Raw genomic sequence first — 18,438 nt, forward strand, 5'->3', positions numbered from 1 at the left:
TCATGCTGCTGCCCCAGTTGTTGTTGTTGTTGCCAGGAGCGGTTCGGGATGATGCGGAGGAGGGTTGGGGTGGAACAGCTACAAGTGGAATAGAATGAGGGAGAGATTGAGGAACAAGATTGATGAGTAGGGAGACATGATAACAGAGGAGATTTGGTAAGGAAAAGTCGATAGTAGGAGGTAGATGGTGATACTGTGTAGAAGAATGGGAGGCCACGTGTGGAGGGTTGGTGGTGAGTGGAGGTGGAGGAGGGAGAGTTAGAGGGAGAGTTGCAGTAGCGGGAGGAGGGGCCACATACAGTGCCTCGTTAGGATAAACACACTCCCTCCATCTCAAGCCCACTCTCCGCCCTCCTCACCCACTCCCCGCCCACTCACGCCCTTCCCCCTTTACTCTCGACTGAAAATAACAAAAGAATTCTGTATTGCCTCTGATAACTTTCATATAATGCTTGTAATTTCATCACACTCACTTTTAAGGTGCATGGGGGTACAATAACTTCTCACCCTTGTTTGTTGTGCCTTAAATCTCATACATCTCGAGAGAAACGCTCTGTGACCCCCCCCCCTCCTCCTCAGCTAATGACCAGATAAGGATGCAGCTAGTGGCAAAACAAAGACACTTGAGTAGCGCATTGAAAACACACTGTTGGCTAATGAAAGAGGGACACAGTGGCACAACACGGGGATGATATCATGGTGTGTACTCGGCTGCTTTACTGTATACCGACCTTCCGCCCATCTGTCTTACTCACCTGCTGATGAAGAACGTCCAGAGTACCTCCTGCCCTCTCCTTCCTCTCTCATCCAGCCCGCTGTAGGTGCTGCTGCTGTAGTGTGTGTTCTCCGTTGTTGTTGTTGTCATCAATACCAGACTGCTGTAGCTACCTGGTGGTGGTTTCTGGGAGGTGCCATTGTTGTGGGTCGGCAAAAAGGAGATGAATAGGAAGGAAGAGAGACAGATGAGGAGGAGTTGAGGGATGGAAGGAAAAGATGTAGGAGGGAAGGAGAGATTGTGTGTGTGTGTGACAGAGAAGGTGTGGCCCACCGGTTGGCTCTCCCGGGTCGTATTTGTGGCTGGTGGCACAGTTGGCAACCCCCGCTTGCCTGCCCGCCCTCCGACCTTCCGTCCGTCCGTCCGTCCCTACTGCAACTACTCACGCCACTCCGCCACCGTCCACCCCAACTTCTAGGCCACCATCCCCATCCGTTTTTCCAACCCCCAGACGCACCCACCAACTTACCACTCACTTTTATCGTGGACCTCTGATACACCCCCTCCCTCCCCCCCCACCTAGCAGACGAACCCCTCATCCCCTTAGCACCTGTCCTCCGGCCCCTCCACTCACACCATCATAACCCCAGTCACTTATCGTCTACACTTTGGATCACACCCAAAAACCCCTCCATCAACACCCCCTTACAAACCACGGGCGCGCGCTCACACTCACACTCAACAGGTACACTAGCGGACACGTACACCTCTCTCCTTGGTCACGCACACGGCCATTACCGTGGCGTGTGTGTGTCTTCGCAGGTAATTATAAGCTGGCATTGGTCGTAAAGGTGGAGTGAGTGTGTATGTGCCTCCTCCCTGGGGTCATATTAAACACTAAGCCACCGCCCCCTGCCCCACCCCAACTTGCCCCGCCCAGTTCTACCTCGTCCCGCCTTTGCTCGCCTGCTTACTAGCAAGTACACCTCTAGATCACCTTCACGGCTCACCCGTTGTAGCCTTCAGATTCTCTCCCTACCTTCTAGCACGCCCCTTTGTTTGCTTCTCTGAATAATACTGTATAGTTCTTGGCGAACTCTCATAAGTAGTGTTGCCCTTAACTTTTTATCCCCTCCAGTACCTCACATGCCTATGCTGATGACTTTAACCTGCAACAAGTTTACCCTACCGCTTTGGTTCCTGGGCTTAGACGCGTCTCTCCGTTAATCTTCGAATACTACGACTACACCAGAGCTCAGTAGTCAGCAAATAATTGTTTTGCATTCATTGACACCAAGATGCAAAGCTTTAGTGTCTCACAAACAAGATCATATCCAGCCTCCACTTTCGTTGAGTAATACCTCCGTTATACCAGCCACCATTGTCATTATCTATGGTCTTAATATAGCTAATAAGTTGCTGGAATCCTCTTATCTCACAGATTACAAAGACATTCCTCTCATAAATAGGTTTCGTCGTTCAGTCTTCCAATTTTCTTACCTTTAGCAGAGGCCACATGTGTCCCCGTAGAGTACCGCCGTCACTTATGGGATGGCGACTCACAATTCCATTTCTTACATTTATACAGACAAAATATTATTGAAAGTTATTCACCTCAATGACGTCCAGTTCTTCACTTCATCCATAAAGTTAGATTCTCTATCTTGATATCCCAATTCTGTTTTAAGTTCCATTCACTTGATCTTCATAATTTTTCATATTTCTTCCTCGTGCTCTTCTTGTATGGAAACCTTGGCCCCTCACGTCATCCCTCGCATATAAAATTAAAATAAATAATTATAATTCATACACCTACCTCCTCTTACACAGTTGAATTATGTTAGCATTGTATAGTTTGCTTATGTGTTGCCTGTCAGATGGCGCACTCGTGTGTACATCCCCTGGTACATTACGAGGGTAAAAAAAAAAAGGGCTTCTTGCCTTTCAGTTTACCTCACTTCTTGTCCTTTCGCCTACCTGCCGGTTTGCTTACCATAATCTCCTTGTAGTTCACCTGTACACTCCAGCACCACCTAGTCGCCACTATCAGCAGTAGCACACTCGTCTTCCTGGGCGCCAGCTTTACCTGCGCTTACCCGCCCCGTTTAACCTCTCGCTACCTTGTGATACATACCTGCTTGACAGCCCACACGCGGCGCTCCAGCCTTCACCATCCGCCTGTGCACCTTCCCTGCCTCCTGCGCTCACTTTGTCTCTCATCTTGTCCTTATTTTTAGTGTACTTCCTTGTTTTCCCGTACTGGCAGCTGGCACCACACACTCAGCCTCCCGCGGTGTATACGCCAGCTGGCCGTCCTCCTACCGCTGTTGTGTGCCTGGGAACAAAGAAAAGTGTTTATGATGGATGGAGATGATGCGAGACACGAGCGAGTGAGAGAATCTGAAGAGAATGAGGAATAAATAAATATTTTTGGTAAGACTGAGGAAAATGTTTCATGAGATCATACCAATAATGGTTATTAATGAAGTAAAGATAAGCCAAACACTGTAATAGAAAGTCGATGAAAAAATTCAAGGGAAAAATATTTAAGAAGGTAAATTAATGCAAGATGTTTGTGACTGACGAGACCTAAAGCTAGGTACAGTACAGTACAGTACAGTACAGTATTGTAAGTTCCCCCATTTGTTTTATTGGCTGGGTTTAGTCTATTTACTCCGTGATGTGACTGATGGATGTGTTTCTCATGTGAACGATTTTTTCACGAGTGTCACAACTCAGCCAATGATTGGTTCTTGGTGTATGTTTTACAGAATCCAAGGAAAATGTACTGTATACATACACACAAACTTTTTTTTCTTAGAGAGAAATTTCCGAAATAATATATATATATATATATATATATATATATATATATATATATATATATATATATATATATATATATATATATATATATATATATATATATATATATATATATATATATATATATATATATGAGATGATTACGTCAGTGTAACTCACAGCCATCGATGCCGGGAATCAATTTCGTCTCTGAATATTACTATTTTTTAGTTCTACTGTATATACTGTGTTGATTGCTGTAAAGTTGATTAATATAGTACATTTGGGAATTGTCAGCTTTATTAATGTATTCTCAGCTTTATTAATGTATTCTTATGGTAGAGAGAGAGAGAGTATGGTGAGAGAGAGAGAGATCCTCCCTCCCTCCCTTTTATCAATTTATATTCATCCCATCGCTTTTATATCATCACTCTTTATCCTCATCATCGCTTCCCTCCCCTCGATAGCTCCCCTTCCTTCCTCTTATTCTTCCTCTCCACTCCCATCACTTTTCCCTTCCTCGATCTGTCCTCTGTTCACCATCATTCCCACATTCTTCGCCTCCCCTTTCGCCACTCCCTCTTCCCCCTCTTCCTCAACACTTATCCATCCACCTCTCCCATTTACCGTCTCTCCTGCATCGCCTTCTCAATCCTCTTCTTCCTTCATTCAGTTATTATTTCCCTTCGTTTCCCCTCCATATCCGTCCCTCTTTTTTTCCCAGCGTCTCTCAGTTCTTTAATTGTGTCGCTCCTTCATCACTTCATTGTCACATTTTCCTTTTTCTTCTTCTACTTCCATCATCGTTCATTCCTCGTCTCCTCCCTTCCTTCCCCCCCCCCTTATCGTTTTTCGTATTCTCCCTCCACCATTTATTCTCTCCTCTCTCTCTTATCCACAATGTCCTATATTGTTTTCTCTTCCCATTCTCTTTCCTCTCCCCTTCCTCTTTTCTCCACCCCCCTTCACCACCACCCTTTCTCCTCCTCCTGTTCCTTCCCATCCCCTATCCATCTCCTTCTCCACCTTTCTCCTCACCCGCCGCCTCCCCTGGTTGGGTCAATTAGCAGGCCTGGTTGGCAAAGTCCCGTGTCTCGCCGCCATTCATAACAGACTGGTGAATTAATTATTATGATTTGTTCGTGTCGTGCAAGTCGCAGGGCCGCATAACCCACACTGAATTACTTATTAGTGACTTACTGGGTTATTTATACCCCGCCAGTACCCCCGCCCTCTTGGCCTACGGGGCTGGTGGCGTCCTGGTCATAACCTAACCTAGTCCTCACGTTTTTTTACTTGGTATACATACATACATACATACATATTCCGTATTTTACCTGGTTTTCTTACGTACATACATACATACATACATACACACACATACATTACATGGCCTTCACTGTAACCCCAGGGGAGATGTATTGTGAGTTGTGATTCTGTAACATACTCCTGTAACATACTCGTCATTTGTCAAAGGAAAAGTTTGTATATTTAATTAATTATACAAGTTTGTGTGTGTAAGACCTGACATGGAGTTAACAAAATGAAGTTAGCTTAAATATTAGTTCCAGGTGGCGGTAGAATGTGTAGTGGGTGGTAGAATGTGTAGGGGATGGTAGAATGTGTAATGGTTGGTAACATATGTAGTGGTGGTTCTGGTAGAATGTGGAGTGGAGGGGGCTGGTAGAAAGTGGGCTGGTAGTGGAGTGGAGGGGGCTGGTAGAATGTGTAGTAGAATGTGTAGTGGAGGGGGCTGGTAGAATGTGTAGTGGAGGGCTGGTAGAATGCTGGTAGAATGTGTAGTGGGGCTGGGGTAGAATGTGTAGTGGAAGTGGGTGTAGTGAAGGGGCTGGTAGAAAGTAGTGGTACTGGTAGGATGTGCAGTGGGGCTGGTAGAATGTGTAGTGGATGGTTTAATACGTATGGGATGGGGCTGGTAGAATGTGTAGTGGAGGGAGCTGATAGAATGTAGTGGATGGTACTGATAGAATGTGTAGTGGATGGTATAATATGTAGGGGGTGGGGCTGGTAGAATGTGTAGTGGATGGTACTGGTAGAATGTGTAGTGGATGGTACTGGTAGAATGTGTAGTGGATGGTACTGGTAGAATGTGTAGTGGATGGTACTGGTAGAATGTGTAGTAGATGGTACTGGTAGAATGTGTAGTAGATGGTACTGGTAGAATGTGTAGTGGTTGGTACTGGTAGAATGTGTAGTGGATGGTTAATATGTAGGGGATGGGGCTGGTAGAATGTGTAGTGGATGGTACTGGTAGAATGTGTAGTGGATGGGGATGGTAAAATGTGAAGAGAATATAATGCTGACGGAGATTTAGACAGCAAAAAGCATAATAGGTGAAGCCTGCCTGCCTGTCTGTCTGTCTGTCTGTCTGTCTGTCTGGGCTTAAGATCTGTCCGACAATCCAAGTATACCGAAAAAATAAGACTATACATTTATTTCTTACGCCACCAGCACTGAAGACCCACTCTCAAGGTCAACTCAGAGCTAACGTAAAACTAACTTTAGCGTTGAACTGAGAGAATTGACTTCGACGTTGATTTAGTCATATTGTATAAATGTTTGGGTAGATACATCTTGGCTCTTGTGCCGTTGTTTTGTTTTCTAAAAAGCTTGATTATTATCAAAGGATTATTTCGGTGAATTTACCCCGTATCTGAAGAGTTCTTAAGGCCGCAGATAACTGGATGGGTATAGTGAAAATAACATACAATCCGGCATCTAAATTAGCCTTAGACTCTACCATAAACAGATAATACTTCCACTTTACCCTCATTCGGAAACGAAATTAAGATACTGAATCTTTTTGTGAAGGTAGACTGTAGAGTTGTAATACAGGTAGCTGTTGTGTTTAATTAATTATCTGATAGAAAGTTATGTCGACTGACTGGGAGGGGGACGAGTGACACTACCACCCGTATCTTTCTTTATATACTTTAAAGTCTTAAGTATCGTTATAAAAGCCGTGATCAGGTTTATGAGTATTTGTTTTTGTAAACGTAAACTTGAGTCAGCACTTAGGGTGGTAAAATGTGGGGCCCCGCCGGACATACCCCGAGTAAGAGGGTAATAAAGATCCACTATCTGGCATGTTTTAGGCCGGGGAGGAGGAGCTGGTGTTGTCCGGCTGTACTCCATAAAGTATCCCTCACAAAGGATAAGGCGGTAGAAGGGCCCAGGTTTTGTGCCTTAGATGGGACGTCCTGCTGTACTCAGTTTTGAAGCGGCGACCATTAGAAAAGAAAACAGCGTCGTTTAGTAGGCCTTGGGTTATTGTCTGCGGCAGCAGTCCCTTGTTATCACTAGAAACATCTGTTCACACAAATATCCTCGTATATAGCATAGTTTAATAATAATAAATAATTATGATAATAATAATAGATTAATAATAATAATAACAAATATTGATTATAATAAATATAAAATGTTACTACTACTAATAATAATAATGATAATAACGTTAATAGTAATAATAATAAAATTAATAATAATAATAACTTACAATTCATTTCTGAGAGGGTGTACAGTACAGGTAGTTGTGACCCGGAGTACAGTGAACAGAATACAATATGTTACATTAGCCTTTACTTTATAAACAAATGTGGTGAAGATGTTGGAAATTTTTTTTTAAAGTGACCAAGTCAGACATCCATCATTTGCTGCTGTTTATTTTCTCTGATGTAAAGCATTTGATTTAGAGATTTATTATATCGAATAAGTGCTGCCTTTGACAGTCGCTTAGGATGTACAGTATACTATATATGACAGTGGGTGTCATGGGCCTGACTTCCAGTTTGGGGTAGTGTGGATACAGTACACTGAAGACTAAACTAAGGTACTCTGTATAAAAAGTATCTTTCAGGAGGGGTCCGATGAGTTTGGAACGGAACAATCCTTTTGTCTGTCTTGGGTTGGTAGGCGTGATAGTGAAACATTTCCTACCTATTCTGGTAGGCCTAATTTCGTTATTTCATTCAAAATATAAAATAAGTTCGTTACATTATGATTTGTGAATAACAGTATGCCTTATGAGCCTTTATCAAAAACCTTCATTCGTGTTGTCATTTTGTTTAGCATAAGAATTGTAAAGATACTTTTTTACCCAGTGTACACAAGGACAGCGCGGCCAACACTGCCTTTCACTTTCCCACTTGTGATGTTAGGTATCCATTATACAGCTACATCACCCGAGGGCGCCGCGCTCAGTCGTGGGCAGATTTATTTAAACCCAAAAGTTTATATCTGAATGGACAGTTGGCTATCGCAGCCGCCAGTAATAAAACCGCAGCCTTTAGGCCCAGGTTCTGTCCTTGGATAAGACGACCCGTCGTGCTGTGATGTAACAGCCGCCAGATACACTACAACACTATTTAGGCGAGATATTTTGATTATATTGACACTAAAATGTTCTGAAAAGGAAACATCATTTGGCTCAGTGTTTGCGCCAAGGTCCGGTATATAGGAGTAAGAGTACGGAACCAGAAAAGGAAAGTCGTTGGCCCTCTGTGTTTTGTGACGGTGTACGTGTGGGTGATAACGGTACGTGTGGGTGATAACGGTACGTGTGGGTGATAACGGTACGTGTGGGTGATAACGGTACGTGTGGGTGATAACGGTACGTGTGGGTGATAACGGCTATCCCTCCACGCCGGTGGTGGTATTCCTGGCGGCGGTAACGGTGGAGCCCGGGGCGAGTGTTGCTTGTGTCTCATGCACAGCTCCCTCCACAGGGCCTCACTGCCGGAGACTCTCCCCGTTCATACTCTACGTTTAATCTTTTAAATATACATATTTTAGACCATTTACATGTATTTTGTGTTTATTTTTTGTGTTTCATCGCTATTCATTTTCCATTAATGTCACACAATTATTATGATAATGCTAACAATTGGAGGATTCCTTCTGTGTGGAATACACATAACAAAGGTTTAGAAAGTTGCCATTATGAAATGGCATTTGTTGTTAGTTTTATGAAACTGTTGTGAAAAATATTATTGTTGGAATTATTTTAGTGAAAATTGTCAATTAATTTTTTTTTTGTTTTTTTGTTTTTACGATGACGTAGAAAAGTATTGCAACGGATTTTACCCAATTTTCCAGAGTACTCACAATGGTGGTGACCCCGAGAGGCTGTGGTCGGGCCGGGGGGCAGAGTTACCTTGTTGCAGGAAGTGTCAACAGCAGCAGTAAATTTCCCATAGTGCACGAAATGAAATTCTTCTCTGTTTATAAAGTGGAAAACGAGGTACTTGACTGTGATGAAGTGAGTGATGTTGTTGGGTCATAAGGCCGTGATCAGCTGGTCATGAGGTACGTTACCCTACTCAAAAAAGTATGTTACTTCTCTTCCGGGATTAGCTAGGAGGTTCACGGTTAGCGGTGTAATGATTTTGGAGCTTGTGTGTGTGCAGAGCTTACCTAAATAATAACTAAAGAGACGAAAAATATCAATACCATGCTAACTCTGAACCTGTAAAGCGATCCCTTATTTATGTTCTGGGGCTCACCTGGGACAAATTATAGAATCTGAAATGAATCTGTTAGTATGACATTAATGACGTCTCCTGCACTTATACCCACGGACTCTTACCTACTGTGAACGGCTGACCTACCCTTTAATCACCTCACGTTTGTCTTATCTCTCATTCACACCTTCCTTCCCTTTTCCTTCCTGTACTTTATCTGTCAATGTTGCCGTCCTCCCTTCTTCTTTCCTCTGCTCACACTCTTCCTCTCTTACTTCTCCCCTCCTCCCTCTGCTTACCTACCTCTCCCCACCCTCCCTCTGCTTACCTACCTCTCCCCATCCTCCCTCTGCTTACCTACCTCTCCTCATCCTCCCTCTGCTTATTTACCTTTCCCCCTCACCACCACCATCCTTCGGGAAGCGACCCATAGAAGTTGAAGAGGAGGGGGGCGTTGGCTTCATTAGGGACACTTCATAATGACCTTATGACCGATGGCCGCTCTCCTCTCCTGTCCTCTTTCTTCACCACGGGCGTTCCGGGTCCACAGTAATGGAAATAAAACGAGCTGAAGTCTATTACGTGGGCGGCAAAGAAGTTTGCGGAGAAGGGAAGATGGGCAGGTGGGTGGGTGAGGGTGGGGATGGTGGTAGAGGGGATGGATGTACAAGGGTCACGTTACATCCCACAGACACGGTTAATCCTATTGTGAGTCATTTGTTTCATCCTCGTATTATAATATCCTGCTTTTTTATCCCACCAAATAGGCCTCGTGATTGCTGGTGAGGATTATTTCCCCGTCTCTCTTTGTGAGTTCTGGCCAGAGACAGACAGACATATTCATTGTTGTCTTAGTGAGTGTCGTAGAGTTTTAACTGTTTACTTCATTCCAGTTACGGCCAGATTCTTCTTCGTCGCAGCTCTAGTATCTTGTGTTTGTTTGGCTTAATTTCACAAAACTATCATTGCGGGGTATAAAATGAACGCCAGACGCTGCTGGCTCTTTCTGGCGCAGATATTACATTACGGCACTTGTAAAGCCTTTGAGTGGCAGCAGTCGGCAACTGATACCATCCTCGTCGTGAGTGATGATACACTCTGTGTTAACTTGTGATATTGAACGTCTCCGCAGGCCGTAGCGAATAAGGGTGAGTAATACCTGGTTATTGACTGCGGCACGTGGCAGAAACGCCTGTGTGTGTGTGTGTGTAACAGCCTTCACTGTATTAACTACCCTAAAGGTATAATTATTTTGATAGTTTACTCCCGGCTTTATTACACCAGACTACAATTAAATGGTAATTGGCTGTAAATGTAACGATGATACTAAATGTAATGTGACTCTGTAATGCATGATGTTTAATTTGTTATATATTGTTATATATTCTTATTTATTTATTATTGAACCTGTTACACACACACACACACACACACACACGCGCGCGCGCGCGCGCCACGAAAGCTGTCTCCCTTGTCTAGTCAATAATGACAAGACTAATGCTGTACACTTATATGGTGCTTGTGGTCCCTGACGTGTTAGCGTGGTTAGTCCTTGGAACACAACACCCTGAGAAACTATATCTGTTGAAGAAGAACTTGATCAGGCTGTGTGTGTGGGGGGGGGGTTGGCTGTTACGACATATCCTTGGGAAAATAGCGGGGTATCTCGTGCTGCCCCAGTTTCGACATTGCCCGGAGTTGAAACTAATGAAGTGTATTATGCTCTTGCTGGCCTAGACGGGGTACATTATGTAACAGTGTTGAGTGTTGGCACGATGTTTGTACTCCAGCCTGGGTGTATAGTTATTTATAAGTGTTTTTCTCTCTCTTCTCCAAATTTCATGGTGTTTATAGCGAGCATTATTTACCGGGGAGGTGTATCACTTATGATGCTCGACGGGATATCCTTATCCAGAAAATAGTTATTGCACCAATCTTTATGCTAATTTTATTCATCGCTGCCTTTATCGCCATCCTTAGTTTCCCACGCCACGTCCAATATTAATATCCCTCCTCTGATAAAGTCATAAATATTGCCAATACTGCTCCTACTATGCACCTCCGCTACTCTTTTGTTATAAATTAATGCTCTTCGTACTTTCTACTTGTTTTTAATGAGGAATATTTCAAATTCCCGCCTTCTTTAACCTGACTGATTGATGTTTTTCTTGCACGATAGATTTTTTTTTTCTGGGTGTAGCTTAACGCAGGCAGTGATCAACTCTCGGTCACTCTTATTATTTAGTGCACTGCCGGTTGTCTCTCACACACTTCACGATGGCCTTGGTGGTGCCGCAGATTATGTCGTTATTATCTTGGGTAATGTAATAACTGCCAGTTCTCGTCGATACAATTTCCATTTATTCATCAAACGTGAATTATGTTGGCAGATAGGGGGTGAGGGGGAAGTCGTTATAGTTAGGATGAATTAATGATGTGTCTCCATAGAAAGTCAGAATCGGTGACTGATGATCATTCTGGGTAGAATCATTTGTCTGGGTATTGTAAGGAACAAAATGAGTAAATGTATATTTGTTGAGGATATTTAATCAGCGTGTTCGTCTTAATCTGGATCACACTAAGTTGATCAAAACTTTGTCCAACTTATCTTATTTCTTCCCAACTCTTCATGTCTTTATTATTAATTTAGGTGATCGCCTTTACCTGTCTCGGATTGCCTTAGTGAGAACAAACTTGGGTAAGTCCTCTGTAAGCTGAGAAGACTTTCATCCACCGTGTTGTTCAACAGCCTGTGTTAGTGTTGGACTCCCTCAGTTTATAGTTGTTGTCATCTCAGTTCAGGAATCAGGACTGAATTTGTCCGTCTGAATGTCGCCATGTCGCTTGCTTGTATGTTTTATCTTATATATATATATATATATATATATATATATATATATATATATATATATATATATATATATATATATATATATATATATATATATATATATATATATATATATATATATATATATATATATATATATATATATATATATATATATATATATGTATATATATATATATATATATATATGTATATATATATATATATATATATATATATATATATATATATATATATATATGTGTGTGTGTGTGTGTGTGTGTTTGTACACTTGACTGTGTAGATTACTTGGAAAATGATCGCTTAGCACTCACGAATCTTCCAGGAATCTTTCCCAGGAATGAATTACTCCGTAAACGTTGTCTTGCGTGTGTGAATGTTTACCATCCAGAAATAATAAGAAAAACTCGTAGTTGGGAGAGATAATCAACCGACCTCATGTAGCTTGTTAAGGTTAACCAGAAGTCTAAAACACATCATTAAGCAAGTAGACCGGACAATTAACCAGAAAGTGTGTTGTAACGGGAGAATTCGCCATACGTCGTCTTGTAGCAGGGAAGAATTATCTGGAAAACGTTACGTAGTTGAAGAGAATTAACCATAAAACGTTGCCTAGTCGCAAATAATGACAAAATGTCTTAAATGTTTCATTGTTCTTTAAAAAAAAAAAGTGGAGGAAGGGGTGTGACGGAGGCTGGAGCGGAGACAACCCACGGGCGGCTGTTTTACAAGAGCTTATCCAAGAACTCTTTACTGTGACAGCCCCCAGCAGCTTGGCCAATACATCTCGCCCACATTCCCTTTTGTCCTCCTCAGTATATTTAGAAATGAATAAGCTAAAATATGTTAACAAGAACCCCTTCCCGGGCTTGTCCATACATTACTTCTCACTCTTACAGTCGCCAAGTCCGTCCACAAGGAACCCTGTTCTTATGTGTGGGGAGATGCACTAGTCCTGATTATTAATAGTACGCAAATTTCAATATAACCTTTCAGCGTATAAGGCGACTATTCCTTCACTTCTATAGTCAGTACTTCATTTATATCAAGTCCACTATTATTCCTCCATTCAATCCAAGTTGTATTACTCGCCATATCGCGCCTACAGAGTAAGTTCCATTTAGTCCGACTCCATCATGGTTCACTTCCTTCACCCAGAACTCACTTTCCATCCACACTTTTAATTGCAACTTTTGAAAGGCAGGATTCAATACTCTTCTCACACTGCACAGTTAAATCAAGTTACTCGGTCTCGCTACCCTCTGGTGTACCAGTCGAGGCGAGCTTACTATAGTTCCCTCTAATGTGTAGCAAAACCCTTGTGAGGACACCCCCGTCCATCACACCGTAAAGTTACTTTGCCCCATTATGTACAGTACAATAATGCATTTTGTAATTCTGTATACTTGTGGTATATATATAGATATATATATATATATATATATATATATATATATATATATATATATATATATATATATATATGTGTGTGTGTGTGTGTATAAAGTTGCTTTTAAAGACAACCACAAGTATACAGAATTACAAAATGCATTATTGTACTGTACATAATCTGAGTGAGGACCAATTTAGCGGACGAGACCTTATAATTTAATCTTGATATGCTAACGTCAGAGCTTGACGCGGCGGCACAAGTAAATTACATGATTATTAATATTTTATGATTAAGTGAGTACGTCAAGTGCAGGACAAAAAGTGACACTTATAATGGTATCTTTGAAACTATGGGAGACCATCCCTGTTTTGTTCGTGTTTAGCCAAGAGTATTGTGGAAATAGGAAAACGCTGCAGCTAAGAGAAAAAGCTGTCTAATTAAAGATCATTGAAGCACGAACAAATATGTACACAACAAGGCTAAGTCTTATTGTGCGTGAGAGTTAAGTGCACTCCATTACCTGATCCATAAAAACTGTTGTGAATAATCTCTTAAACACAACGTAGGCAACACGTGCGGGTGCAGGTGTGGTGCACATGATGCTAGTGTTGGTAACACACGAGACAGCATGTGTGTATTCAGGTGTGGTGCACACTGTGTGACTGCTGGTACACACGAGACAGTATGTGTGTTCAGGCGTGGTGCACACGATGTGACTGCTGGTACACACGAGACCGTATCTGTGTTCAGGTGTGGTGCACACGATGTGACTGCTGGTACACACGAGACAGAAAGTATGTGTGGGTTCAGGTGTGGTGCACACGACGTGACTGCTGGCACACACGAGACAGTATGTGTGTGTTCAGGTGTGGTGCACACTGTGTGATTGCTGGTACACACGAGACCGTATCCGTGTTCAGGTGTGGTGCACACGATGTGACTGCTGGTACACACGAGACAGAAAGTATGTGTGGGTTCAGGTGTGGATGGTGGCACACATTAAGAGAGTGCCACATGTTCTTTCTCCCAGGACACTGGTCACCGCCGTTGATAATATAATTCTTGTTGGGATGCGGTGTGAATGTAGTGGGAACTGATGTGACTTAACGACGTGATATTGGTAGAGACGATCCTGACGGAGCTGATGTATTAGACGTGTTGCCAGAATTATGGTTGGTGATGACAGGAAGGAGACAGGAACTTGTCTCATAGTAGTTGATTCTCAACCACTTAAGAGTAATGCTTATTTTTTTTTTATATCCCATATATCTTTTGGAGCCCTTCTTAGGTGTGACTGTTAAAAGATTCTGAAAATGCTCACTATAAAGGGAGTTATGAAGGTTGGTGATACTTCATCACAAGCAGGAGATTCTCTACCTAGTTATTATTACGGTCGACTAATATGAGACCTTCCCTGACCTAACTGTAAGTAATGATACTGGGAGGAAATTTAGACGGGTATCACCAGTGAGAGGTGTTGATGGTAGAGGGTGATGGTCACGACCTGTACAGCAGGTGGGTGAACAGCTCTCTGAAGGGCTGCTGCAGACGAGGTCCTCCAGGGTGAGCGGACCTCCAGTCATTCCTTGCCATCTACGTTATGAGATTTCTGATAAGAATGTTTTTACCGGACGACTCGCATCCTCAGTTTCTTTCTTCAATGCGAGCACCTGGGGAGTGTTTCGTGAGTTTTAAAAGAATTGGAATCGACTGCAATACAGGATTTGACAAAAATACTAAACGAAGTTGTTGTCCTGGTGTGGGGCCCAGCGGGTGAGAGATGTAAAGAAAATTATATACTGTATATTCATGGTGTATTTAATAAAAAAAATAACTGTTAGTAAAGGAAATCACTATCCCACGTATCAAATTAAAAGAAATATAATGCATCTTCAGCTTTTACCATGGGAATCTAGTTCACCGCAAAGCAACAAAAAATTGAGTTTGGGCCGCAGCGGAGTGTGGAGGAGCGGCGACCATCACGGAGTCAAGCTGGCAAGAGTGAGCCAAGCCAGAGGAGGGGGGGGGGTCGTCGGGCGAACCGGAGGAGTGGGGAGGTGACCCCTGGAGACAAGGGGAGGCAGGATCCAGGAGCGTCATCAGTGGGGAGCGTGAATCAAAGGAAGGAGGTGCGGAGGTTGAGGAGAATACCCTGGAGACATAGCCAGGTAGCGTCCAGGAGCATCTTCAGTAAATTGTACGAAACAAGAAAGTTGAGTGGGAAGCCCAGGCGAGACGTGGCCGGTAAGACCCAGGCTCTGTGTGTGTGTGTGTATTTCTCTTCCACACACACACACACACACACACATATGATGGAAGAGGAGAGGGGGTGGGGACGTTGTGGAGAAAACCCGGGAGACATGACCAGGTAGACTAGAAGCTCGTCATCAGCGGGGGTCGTGGAGCGTGAGAGGCACTTAGGATGGGTTTAGAGTGTGTCGTGGCATGGGAAGTATCGCTCGTGTGTGTGTGTGTGTGTGTGTGTGTGTGTGTGTGTGTGTGTGTGTGTTTGTGTGTGCACGCGTGTTGTGCGTGTGTGTGTGTGTGATGAGTGCATTGCTGAAAAAAATAAGTTTACTGAATATAGTCACTGAATTACCTTGGTAGGTGTTATTGAAGACCATTAGTGTGGTGGTGGTGTGTGTGTTCTTAAGTGTGGTAGGGGTTAGTAAGGGCTTTATTTTCGTGACGTGTGCAGTAAACAGCGTGACGCAGGGTGAGAGCCTCGTGTGTGTCTGTGGGTGACATAGCAGTAGTTCTGTCCCACGAGACCCCTCAGATGTGGGTTGTGGTCGTATCATCAAGCAGCGTCATGTATTTACCGCACCTCCTGACCTCCCTCTCTACTCCCTCGGTGGCTGCTTTACCAGTTGTTGAGTTCCTTAAATAATCGACTGATTGAAATTGAAATAGTTCGGTAATGTGTTTCACAGGTTCGTCTCATGAGTGTTTTCACAGGGATTTGTTTTAACCAAGTACACACACACGTCCTGGCGGCTCACTCAAAGGATTTACGAATGTTATTTTGATGCTGTTTATAGATAGAAGGAGAGACAGGCTTAAGGACAGACAGACAGACAATACCAGACCCTTACCTTTTTGTATTTTGTTATCGATTCACTCTGAAGGAAAAAAAATGCGGTTTTAGAACGTATTTGTCCAATTTCCACCAGTTTTTGGGTAAGGTTTAGAAGTGCCTCGTTTTACTTGTTATACTTGCAGATTGAATCCATTGACCCCTTGAACACGATGACTTAACCATTTGAATACGACGATTTAACCCCTTGAGTACTATTATCTACCCTCCTGAGCACGACCAATTAACGATGACTTAGTTTAGTGGGTGAGATGTGTTAACCCCTTGAATACGATGATTTAATACGATGGCTTAATCCCTAGAAAATGATGATTAAACCCCATTGAATACGATGACTTAACCCCTAGAATACGATGCCTTACCCCGAGAATACGATGAATTAACACCTAGAATACGATGACTAAACCCTAGAATACGATGACTTAACCCCTAGAATACGATGCTTTACCCCTAGAATACGATGACTAAACCCTAGAATACGATGACTTAACCCCTAGAATACGATGCTTTACCCCTAGAATACGATGACTAAACCCTAGAATACGATGCTTTACCCCTAGAATACTATGCTTTGCCCCTAGAATACAATGATCAATTACCTGGAGTGCCACACCACCGTACTCAAAGGGTTAATTATAAGATCCGTAACAGGAATCATCAGGTGAAGCAAAGGGAGATATGGTTCACCAGGTGTTGTGTGTGTGTGTGAAAAAGGGTTAAGGATTCAGGTAAAGAGTGATGAATGAAGTGGTAACAACTAAGGATCATAGGAATAAGTGATAAGTCGGATAAAGAATGAATAGAAGTGGCTAAAAAGGGATAATATTAAAAAAAACTAATGAATTTAGAAATGTATGATTGGGTAATTAACTCGAGAGTAGAGTGGAAACTGTAGCATAAACTTTAGAAAGATAAGGAAGGATAAGGATAAACTAGGTAGGATCAAGGTGAGAATGTAAGGATGGGTGAAAAGAAGCACTAGAGAAGGATCAAGATGAGTAAGGATAAATGTAAAGTTAGGATTGCATCAAGAGGTCTCGGTATAAGCTTTGAGGAGGATATTGAAAGGATGCCAGAACGTAATGCAGGATGATAAGGCAGTGGAGAAGGAGGTGAATTCTGGTGCTAGGATTATGTTGAGCTCAGGCCGAGTGGATCACCTCGACAGTGGCATTAAAGTGACAAAAAGTTTCCGGGGCTGCCATTGTTGATCCCCCCGTCGAGGACTCCAGACGGCATAAATCATTATTAAGGAACCGCCGGCAAGATGGAAGCTTAATGTACGACAGACACCAGGCTTACGAGGTTTATAGACACCGGCATTAGCAGAGAGGCGCCAGTACCATTAGCAGTAAAAGCGGAAGTAGCAAAAGCGACGATGACCTAGTAACGGAAGGTGCAAAAGGCGACAGTTTACCTGCTGTGGCGTTAAGCGGTAAAGAATTAGGAAATTTGATAACTCCTGCCTGCATAAGGGGCACGGTAACGCTGTAAAATTCGCAGCAGCAGAACGTGAAGCTGCATACGATGTAGCAAACGCAGTTGTGTGGTACAATCAGGGTTAGAACACGTGGGATTATTAGCACGAGAAGAAGGTATAGTTTGTTGTGCCAGTAGAAGTTGTCGGGGCATTGTCAAGAGGATAGATACAACATAAAAAGGCCACACCAGATGTAGAAGCTGCAAGGTAGCAGTCTAACAGAATACTATTTCAGTAGCAACAGAAAAGCAGCAACAGTAGAAGTCGTAGAGGAAGCAGAAGCAGATGGCATCACCAGCAATAAATGCTGTAAAAATAGCAGAAAGCGAGAGACTACCATCACCAGCAGGCTAGGTAGTAGCATCATGGTGATGTAATTATAAGGGAACGAGGACCCAAGCACTCGGGAAGGATGGCCCCAGCCCTCGGGAACACGTCGCTCCTCACAACATCATTAATTTACGTCTGCTATAAGAAGCTCTCAGCTCAGTATCCTCAGGCGGGTGTTGCCGGCGGAGTGAAGGTTGTTCCCAAGTGTTTGCAGCCTACCGGCAGGATCCATGTGTAGATCGGGCACTGGCAGGTTCCATCTGACTGCAAGTTATTGTTGTTGG

The 18,438-nt window shown here is 43.0% G+C and overlaps 1 protein-coding gene across 1 annotated transcript in view; it reads left to right on the forward strand.

Annotated features, from left to right (window-relative positions):
• The window catches only part of LOC121858335 (max dimerization protein 1-like), a 149,908-nt gene that overhangs the window by 77,741 nt on the left and 53,729 nt on the right, over positions 1–18,438 (forward strand). Inside the window, exon 4 of the mRNA XM_042354731.1 lies at positions 8,639–8,848. Coding sequence (XP_042210665.1) covers positions 8,639–8,825 — 187 coding nt within the window. The 3' untranslated portion in view covers positions 8,826–8,848. The remainder of the gene's footprint in view (positions 1–8,638; positions 8,849–18,438) is intronic.

The sequence above is a fragment of the Homarus americanus genome, unplaced genomic scaffold (assembly GCF_018991925.1).
Source record: "Homarus americanus isolate GMGI-L3 unplaced genomic scaffold, GMGI_Hamer_2.0 scaffold57980, whole genome shotgun sequence".
Classification (NCBI taxonomy): Eukaryota; Metazoa; Arthropoda; class Malacostraca; order Decapoda; family Nephropidae; genus Homarus; species Homarus americanus.